At 39.9% G+C, this 10,321-nt stretch overlaps 1 protein-coding gene across 1 annotated transcript in view; it reads left to right on the forward strand.

The window, feature by feature from the left end:
- The window catches only part of STX12 (syntaxin 12), a 43,848-nt gene extending 36,742 nt beyond the window's left edge, over positions 1 to 7,106 (forward strand). Inside the window, exons 7-9 of the mRNA XM_040466519.1 lie at positions 2,459 to 2,531; positions 3,733 to 3,815; positions 5,100 to 7,106. Coding sequence (XP_040322453.1) covers positions 2,459 to 2,531; positions 3,733 to 3,815; positions 5,100 to 5,192 — 249 coding nt within the window. The 3' untranslated portion in view covers positions 5,193 to 7,106. The remainder of the gene's footprint in view (positions 1 to 2,458; positions 2,532 to 3,732; positions 3,816 to 5,099) is intronic.
- The last annotated feature ends 3,215 nt before the right edge of the window (positions 7,107 to 10,321 follow it).

Here is a 10,321-nt window from a genome sequence, read left to right on the forward strand (position 1 = left end):
TGCACCATCAGTGCTGAGCCCAATGCAGGACTCAAACCCACGAACCGTGAGATTGCGACCTGAGCCGAAGTTGGACACTTAAAAGGCTGAACCACCAGGTGCCCCACAAACCCTATTCTAATGGAAAAACAACACAGTGTTGTGTCTCCTCGATTCTCACACTGCACTTCTAACATTTCTGGCCACCAAACGTGGGCTTTATCCACATGAAGCAATTCTGTAACACCAGCTGGGTGTTTTACAATTTAACCCAATTCTGACACTGTCTACCTGGAGTTAGCATCAGATCCCACAGGTTAAGGGCTCAATCCCACAAGACTGCATCCTCTCCACAACTTGGGAAGCCAGTTGTAAGTCTAGGTTGTTACCTGTGCTTCTGACAGGCTGTCAATTGGAGGTTCTCATGGCCTTGGCTTTGATTAATTTGCTAGAGCAGCTTAGAGCTTAGGAAAACAGTAGGTTACTGCTTTATCATAAAAGGTTACAGCTCAGGAGCAGCCAGATGAAGAGATGCACAGGGGAATGGGTGTGGAGCTTCCATGCCATCTCCACGTGCACCACTCTACCAGGACCTCTGTGCTCACCAACCCAGCAGTGTTCTCAGTCCTGCCATTTAGTATTTTTGTGGAGGCTTCGTTATGTAGGCATGGTTGATTAAATCATTGGCTATTGGTGGTTGAGTCAACCTCCGACCCCTCTGATGAGAAGATTGGTTCCCCTGGCAACCAGCCCCCAGCCTGAGGGGCTTTCCAAAGCCTTGTTCTTTTTTTTTTTTTTTTTTAACGTTTATTTATTTTTGAGACAGAGAGAGACAGAGCATGAATTAAGAGGGTCAGAGAGAGAGAGGGAGACACAGAATCCGAAGCAGGCTCCAGGCTCTGAGTTGTCAGCACAGAGCCCGACGTAGGGCTCGAACTCACGGACCACGAGATCATGGCCTGAGCCGAAGTCGGCCGCCTAACTGACTGAGCCACCCAGGCGCCCCCAAAAGCCTTGTTCTTAACATAAGCCTAGGTGTGGTTGAAAGGGGTTTCTTATGAATAACGAGAGATAATTTTATCTCTCTTATCACTCAGGAAATTTCAAGGGTTTTAACAGCTCTGCTCCAGGAACAGGATGAAGACTAAATATATACTTCTTATTATAAATCACAATTGCATACCTGTGTTGTAACCAAACTGGGCTCTTTGCTCTTTAACTCTGTTAACTTTTTGTTTATATGGCTTCTCTTTTGCTTTAAGGTACAACTCAAGTCCTACTTCTTCTGCAAGCCTTTCTCTACACTCCTTACTGTACTATTTACTAGTCACTTCCTATATAATGACTTATAAAGGAAAGTACTGATCCCACCCTCTTCCATCCCACCCCAGTAGCTAGTCAGTCTTTCTGTATCTACAGCAACTAGCAGACTGTCCCAACTACAGTAGACTCTTAGCAAGTAATTGAGGTTTTGAGGTGCTGGTAAGAACTAGTCTTGCTAAGCTATGATTAGGAAGTCATGGCTTTCAAGGCATTGTTTTTTATTGTGCCATTCCGAGAAGCAGTATATTGCAATTGAAAGAGCCTGGACTTGGGGCACCTGGATGGCTCAGTCAGGTAGGCGTCCGACTCTCGATCCCAGCTTAGGTCTTGATCTCAGAGTCATGAGTTCGAGCCTCGTGATAGGCTCCATACTGAGCTCCGCGGAGCCTACTTATAAGGAAAAAAAAAAAAAAGAGCGTAGGCTGTAGAGATATTCTGGCCCCAACGCTTAGTTTCCTCACTGACCAGCTTTGTGACCAGTTATATAACCTCTCTGAGCCTTATTATCCTCAGAGATACTTGACTTCATACAGTTACTGAATAGTTAATGTAAATATCATAGAGGCATAGTAACATAATGAAAATATCATGAACTTTTCGTTCTCAGCTCTGCCACTAGCTATCTTTGAGACCTCGGGACAAGTCATAAACCTCTCTGAGCCCCAGTTTTCTGTACAATGGGGATAATATATGTTTCATTTTGTTGTCATGGGTACCAACGAAGTAATGATTAATAATAGCTAACACTTATGAAATGCTTATCACACAGTTCTGAGAACTTTATATCAATTTATTTAGTACTTCTGTGCTTTAGTATGAGATGGGTACCGTCATTATCCACATTTTAGAGGGGCTGGCCCCAAATGGTACAAGACTGTGGAGGATTAAATTCACACAGCAAGACTGTGGGTCCTCTCTAGCTGACATTCAGACTCTAAGAGTCTGTGCTGAATTATCTACCTGGTATAGTTCTTGGCACATAGTAGGCATTTAGTAAATGTTAATTAACATTATTTTTCATTTTCAGTTTGTGGAGAAAGCATGACTTATGAGCCTTAGAAACACGTGTTATGTTTATAGCCAAAATTTTAGCTAAGTAGAGGAACTGAATTGTCTAACATGTTGCCTAATATTAATTATTTTTTGTGTTCCTTAGGCTGACATTTTGGATGTCAATCAGATATTTAAAGATTTGGCCATGATGATCCATGATCAGGGTGATCTAATTGGTATGTATCATTGATACCTTTACCATAAGGTGAGTTAATAGTAGTATTTGTGTATGAAGAAGTCAGTAAGATGTGTCTTAGGAATTTAGGAATGCCATTTAAAAATTATTAAATTTGGGGCACCTGGGTGGCTCAGTCAGTTGGGCATCCGACTTCAGCTCAGGTCATGATCTCATGGTTCACGAGTTTGAGCCCCGCATTGGGCTCTGTGCTGACAGCTCAGAGCCTGGAGCCTGCTTCAGATTCTGTGTCTCCCTCTCTTTCTCTGCCCCTCCCCTGCTCGCACTCTGTCTCTGTCTCTCAAAAATGAATAAATGTTTAAAAAAAATTTTTAATAAATAAAAATTAAAATTATTAAATTCATTTTCTTAGCCCTTTTCTTATAGTGTCAAATGTAGATGCAAAAGTGAGACCCCCATGAGTACTCAGCTCACTTGCCATAGCGTCTTTTTATTTTTATTTATTTATTTTTTAATGTTTGTTTATTTTTGAGAGAGAGAGAGACAGAATGTGATCAGGAGAGGAGCAGAGAGAGAAGGAGACACAGAATCCAAAACAGGCTCCATGCTCTGAGCGGTCAGCACAGAGCCCGACTCGGGGCTCGAACTCACAAACCGTGAGATCATGACCTGAGCCAAAGCCGGACGCTCAACCGACTGAGCCACCCAGGCACCCCTCCATAGCCTCTTTTTAAGTCTTTGGCTGTTTAGGAAAATAGCTGTTGGCTTCCCAGCTTTTATCTCCAGAAACTTGCACAATTTTGGGATTAGTAACTCTTTTTTTAAGCTTTTTTATTTGGAAACACTTTCAAGTTTAGAAAAGTTGCAAAAATAAAAATACTACAGGAACTCTTTTGTAACCTTTACCCGGATTTACCTCTTCATAACGTTCTACCCCATTTGCTTTATATTTGCTCTAAGTCTTTCTCTCTAAAATATATATGTGTATACATGATTTTTTTCTGAAGCATTTGTGGGTCAGTTGCATACTTCATAACCCTTTACCACAAAAAGAGTTCAGTATTTATTTCCAAAGAATAGAGCTTATTCTCTTACCCAGTTAGTAACTTTTGATTTCATGGCTGGATAGCTGGATAGATGGTGGTCAAACCAGAACCCACAATATCAGGAGTGTGTTTAATGTGCCATCTTGAAACATCGAGTGTGGTAAAATCATCCACTACCCTTCTTTTTCTTTGCAGACAGCATAGAAGCCAATGTGGAAAGCTCAGAGGTACATGTAGAAAGAGCCACTGATCAGTTACAGCGAGCTGCCTACTATCAGGTAAAAGCAGGTACCAAAGAAAGTCCCTGTGCTGCAGATTTATGGGCCATCACAGCTCATTGACACGTTCAGAACAGCTGCAGCCTTTTGCCTGTTAGGTTTGAGCTGGAGGCAAGTGGTCATAATTGCTGTCCCAGTTCCGTTTTTAGTATTTTCCTCCACAGAGAAATCTACAAAAAGACATCAAACCTTGAATAAACTTACACAGGAGCTTCACTGCTACGAGGCTAACCCCATAAGGTAGCATGATACCTAAATCTGGCATAAGGCTAATTTTATATTCTGAGCAGCTAAAATTTGTTTCGATTAGTATAGTAATAGGTACAAAGTAGGACTTTGCAGATACTTTATGTTGACTGTTGCCACAGAGGATGGACATAAAATCAATTCCAGCTGCTATTTGTGAATCATTAGGGGTTTATCATTTGGGGGTTCTTTTTCTATGAATAAGTAGAAGTTAATTGTTGTACTTTGTATGAAATGATACTCTTTTACATATTAGCTGAAACTCCGGATTTGTGACATTTATCTGGATCTTTGTCTCAAACACGCTGAAGGAGCTACTGTTCATTTCCTCTCTGTTTGGTGCTATATTGCTTTTTAGAAATAGACAGCATTTCAGCCATTTTCCATGTTCCTGGGTTAGTTATATTTTACCCAGAAATGTTCTTAAAGTAATCTGTATTTAATAATAGTGTTTCCTTTTAAAAACTGAGTGATGGCAACTTTAGTGTCAAACAGTAAAGGAATTATGAAGTAAATTACACACATCCACTCAATATTATATTGTGTGGGAATTAAATTTTTATGCTAAAATGTTAAGTGAGAAAAACATCATACAGTATGATCCCAATTCTGTCAAATAACGATATGCATCGATAAAAATCATAAGGAAATAGAATCAAAATGTCAGCAGTTTTATCCGTAGGTGATTATTTTCTTTCTGCTTGTCTGTATTTTTTACAACAAACATAAAATTTTATAACAGGCATAAAACGTTTATTAAAATACACATGCACAAGTAACTTATTTTACTACAACTAATGCCTAGCAGCAGAGGTATAAACAATCCCTTTGCAAAAATGTGTTAGGAACTAGAACTCGTACTGTTGCCTCCTGCTGCTGATAACTGTCGAGATTTGGGGCATGCCTCTCTCCGTATTCATGCATGGATAGAATTCATTTTGAATTACAAAGAGGCAGATTTATGAAACACCTTGGAGTCTTAGATAAGAAGAATTTTACTTGTTTCACGAGTGTCTCCTTACCTGTTTTTCTCCTCAGAAAAAATCTCGCAAGAAGATCTGTATCCTGGTGCTTGTCCTGTCAGTGATTATTGTAATCTTGGTACTTATTATCTGGCAAATTTATAAATGAAGTGATTGCCTCAGAGCCGCCTTCTGCTGAGCTGTTTTCAAGGGCACGTGCTTCATGGAGTCTTGCCAGAACAAACTGATCACAAGAAGAGAGCATACACCAGAATGTCCTGTAATAATTTAGTTAGAAAATAACTACTAACTAGTCCTTGGAATTAGTGGCCTATGGAGACAGTATTTATCAATTTACGTATACATTTTATTGATTTCTCAAATTCAGAATTAATTTATGTGGATTTTGCTTTCTCTTGTGTTCTGATCACCCTTCATCCCAAGTGTTTACTGAAAATTCCATTCTAGATGTTCTTGTTTTGACAGGTGACACTACAGTCTTGTAATGCTGTCATTTTGTGTGTATACTAGATTCACCTTTTTACTAGCAACTGAGATAGAATTTCTTTCTGACACCCAGCGCAGCGGAGTCTGTGAGAAACTATATTATAAGCCAGTACTTTTTATTATTTAACATTTTAATTTGAATTCCCAAGAAGCCTATTCTCTTTCTGCTTTGAAAGATTAAGACAGTGTACTTAACTGGAAAGTGAAACACTGCACATTTGATCCAGATTAAAAGTGTCTATGTGAGCTGGCCACTTATTGGGGTTCCTGTTAGTGGGGCTTAAAGTTTACTTTATTATTTCCTAATGTCATCCGCAGCAGTTCATCTGTACACACACTAAACCATCTTGTTCACTTTGATAAGAGGTTAATTTAATTAACATTACTGTGCTCTCTGGGGTCCCTCTCCCCATGTCTGTATAGAAAGGGAGAATTAGACAAAGCATGCTTTTGGAAAGCAAATAGGAATTGTTTGGAATGATTTAAACTTTTTGTTGTTGTTCACTTGTGGTTCTACATTCCTGGCGAATGATGAATGTTGCTGTCAAAAGGCTGCCCCTTACCCATGAGGGTTGCTGGCCGTTTGATGGCAGGAAGATTTTTAAAGGCTAGACTGAAGTTGGTTTAAAATTTATTTCCATGAACCTGGTGATACAGAAAAGGTTCATTTTTGTAAATAATACTGGTTTGGAATAGTGATGTTAGACTTACCCTAATTTATGAACAAGAGATTAATCTCCATGTGTAGTTTTAGACAAAAAAAAAATGTTTCAATAAAAGATTGCTGTCTTGTAATATAAATGTTGTCCACTTCCCTTTTCCACACAGGTCTAGAGAAGTTAAAGGGAATGTAATTTCTGTAGACTCACACGTAAATGTGTTTTGGGCCAATTTCAGTTCATCCTTTAGTGAATTAGAGGATTGGGCTACCCTGGATATATTTATATTCATTTCTTCCACTCCCTTTAATGTTAATCTCCTTTTACCAAACTAATGTGAATAGTAGGGAAACAAGGGCCCAGATGCCTAAGTTTCTTTGTACTCTTGCACTCCTTAATACAAATAAACATTTTAAAAACTTTTGTAGTAAGTTTTTATGAGTTAACGTCCTGATGCGGTAGCTATGAGGTTATGTGCTGTCCTGAGAAACGTTGAGACCCGCAAGAAGCTGGAGATCGGGTGAGGGCTGGTTTGGAGGTGGAATAAGGGCCGCTGCTGCCCACTGCTTGAAAAACAGAATGGAGCTACTGCGGTGTCAGTGGCCCAAGCGGCAGCTTCAGGGCTAATTGCTTGGTTCTACAATCATGGCCCCTTCAGCTCCAGATTAAAGCTGGACTCGGATGCATCATTTGTAACATTTCAGGCAAGAAAACATTCTTGATTGTGAAAAACAATTTCAGTTTGGGTTAAATGAAGCTATCATAGTTCTGTTCTATAATACTATGTAATCTAGTGGTCGTGGTACCTAGTGGTCATGGGTAGCAAATATGACCTTGGCTAGAATTCATATGGCCTGGAGTTTGTGGTAGTTGCCAAGAGGTTGTGGTAGGTGGTCTTAATAAATGTGTTCACAGAATCCTTATCTGTGCCTTGTTTGTCTTTGGTGGGGAGGGGAAGGGGGCATCATGGTCTAGGATGGTGGTTCTTAACCATGGCTTCCCATCAGAAACTAAAAAATACTGATACCTAGGTGCCCCTGCCACAATTTCTAATTCAGTTAGCTTGGAGTATATATAGCCTGGGCATTTAAAAGCTCTAGATAATTCTCATGTGTAACCATGGTTGAGAACCATTAGTTTGGAGGTCAAAAACTAGACGAGTGGGGTGCCCGGGTGGCTCAGTCGGTTAAGTGTCCGACTCTTGATTCCTGTTCAGGTCATGATCTCACAGTTCATGGGTTTAAGCCCCATGTCAGGCTCTGCACTGGTAGGGCAGAGCCTGCTTGGGATCTTCTCTCTTTCTCTGCTCCTCCCTTGCTCTCTCTCTCTCTCTCTCTCTCTCTCTCAAAATAAAGAAACTTAACAAACGGGGGCACCTGGGTGGCTCAGTCAGTTAAGCCTCTGACTTCAGCTCAGGTCATGATCTCACAGTTTGTGAGTTTGAGCCCCACATCGGGCTCTGCACTGACAGCTCGGAGCCTGGAGCCTGCTTCCGATTCTGTGTCTCCCTCTCTGCTCCTCCCCTGCACATTCTCTGTCTCTCTCTCTCTCTCTCTCTCTCTCAAAAACAAACATTAAAAACAAACACCCTCAGACCGGAGTACAGAAAAACTGAAGAATCTTGGCTCTGCCATTAAATCGCTGTAGTTATTTGGACAAGTCTTGTAACGTATGAGCCCCAAGTTTTCTCAGTACCTCTCTTCTAGCTGTAAAATTTTCTGATTATAAGGATTACAGGGGTTTGGCCTGAACATAACAAATTGTTTGCCCCTGTATTATTTTCATTTTCTCTTCTCCTTTCTCCTTCCTTTATGGAATGTTGTAGAAACACTAAGCAGATCTACCATTCTCTCAAGTGAATTAAAACTGTAGTACTATATAGGGTAAAGTAGAAATGTCATTCTGGGCCCTTCATCTGGGAATGCTCCAGAACAAGAACTTGGTAGCAGCTAGACTCCTGCTTTCAGAGAATGTTTTGTCTTGTCTTGTTTTGCTAAGGGGTGGTGATACACTGCCTTCTACAATTGGACAAAAATATCAAATTGGAATTACCATTGCATCAGTGCAAAGTAAAACACCCTAAGTGTCCTCCATTCATTTTTTAAATTGAAGCATAATTGACCTACACTATTCTAAGTTTCAGGTATATAACATAGTGATTTGATATCTATGTACATTATGAAATGGTCACCACAAAGGTACCGTTACCACCTGTCACCAAAGTTTTTTTTTAATGTTTATTTTAGAGAGAGTGTGTGTGAGAGAGAGAGAGAGAGAGAGGGAGACAGAGGATCTGAAGCAGGCACTGTGCTGACAGCAGAGGGCCTGATGGGGCGCTTGAACTCACGAAGTAGAGATCATGACCTAAGCCAAAGTGGACACTTAACCGTCTGAGCCACCCTGGTGACCCAAACAAAGTTTTTACGTTATCAACAATATTATCTGTGCTATGTATTATATCCCCATGATTTATTTTATAACTGGCAGTTTGTACCTCTTAATCCCCTTCACCCATTATGCATACCCACAACCCCTCCCCACTCTGGTAACCTGCAGTTTGTTTCCTGTATATAGGAGTCTGTTTCTATTTTGTTTTCTTTGTTCATTTTTTTTTGTTTTCTAGATTCCATATAAGTGAAATCCTATAGTATTTATCTTTCTCTGACTTATTTAATTTAGCATAATACCCTCCACATCTGTGTTGTTGCAAATAGCAAGCTTTCATGTTTTGTGTGTGGCTGAGTAATATTCGTGTGTGTGTGTGTGTGTGTTCGTGTGTGTGTACACATACCCCATCTTTATTCATTTATCAATGGACACTTGGGTTGCTTCCATATCTTGGCCATTGTAAATAATGTGATTAACATAGGGGTACATATGTGTTTTTGAATTAGTGTTTTCATTTTGTTCAGATAAATACCTAGAAGTGAAATTGCTGGATCATATGGTAGTTCTATTTTTTTTCCTATTTTTAATTTTTTTGAGGAACCTCCATACTGTTTTCCATAGAGGCTATACCAATGTATGTCCCCACCAACAGTGCATAAGGGTTCACTTTTCTCCACATTTTCACCAACATTTGCTATTTCTTGTCTTTTGGGGACTAGCCATTCTGACAGGCGTGAGGTGATATCTCATTGTGGTATTGTTTTGTATTTCCCTGATGATTAGTGATGTTGAGCATCTTTTCATGTTGACCAGCTGCATGTATTCTTAGAAAAATGTCTAGTCATGGGGCACCTGGGTGGCTCAGTCGGTTACGCGTCCGACTTCGACTCAGGTCATGATCCCATGGTCCGTGAGTTCGAGCCCCGCATCAGGCTCTGTGCTGACCGCTTGCTCAGAGCCTGGAGCCTGCTTCAGATTCTGTGTCTCCTTCTCTCTCTGCCCCTCCCCCACTCACACTTTGTCTCACTCTGTTTCTCAAAAATAAATAAATGTAAAAAAAAAATTTTTTTAAATGTCTAGTCAGGTCCTCTGCCCATTTTTTAATTGAAAAAAGTTTATATTGCGTTGCATGAGTTCTTTATATATTTTGGATGTTAACCCCATATTGGATATATCATTAGCAAATATCTTCTCTCATTCAGTAGGTTGCCTTTCATTGTATTGATGATTTCCTTCACTGTATGAAAACTTTTTAGTTTGATATAGTGACATTTGTTTATTTTGCTTTTGTTGTCCTTGCCTGAGGAAACAGGCTAAAGTCAATGTCAAAGAGCTTACTGCCTGTTTTCTTCTAGGAGTTTTATGTTTCAAGTCTTACATTTAAGGCTTTAACCCACTTTGAGTTTATTTTAATATAGAAGAGAGTCTGGTTTTGCCAATACCACTAATTGAAAAGACTGTCTTTTTCTCCATTATATATTCTTGCCTCCTTTGTTATAGACTAATTGACCGTGTAAGAAGTAGTTTTTCTTTGGACTCTCTATTCTGTTACATTGATCTGTGTGTCTATTTTTGTGCCAGTACCATACTGTTTTGATTACTATAGCTTTGTAGAGTTTAACATCCAGAAGAATGATACTTCCAGCTTTGTTCTTTTTGTTCTTCTTTTTAAAAACTCCATTCTTGGGGCACCTGGGTGGCTTGGTCGGTTAAGTGTCCGACTTTGGGACTTCGGCTCAGGTCA

The sequence above is a fragment of the Herpailurus yagouaroundi genome, unplaced genomic scaffold (genome assembly GCF_014898765.1).
Source record: "Herpailurus yagouaroundi ecotype Mexico unplaced genomic scaffold, PumYag 77, whole genome shotgun sequence".
In the NCBI taxonomy this organism is placed as follows: Eukaryota; Metazoa; Chordata; class Mammalia; order Carnivora; family Felidae; genus Herpailurus; species Herpailurus yagouaroundi.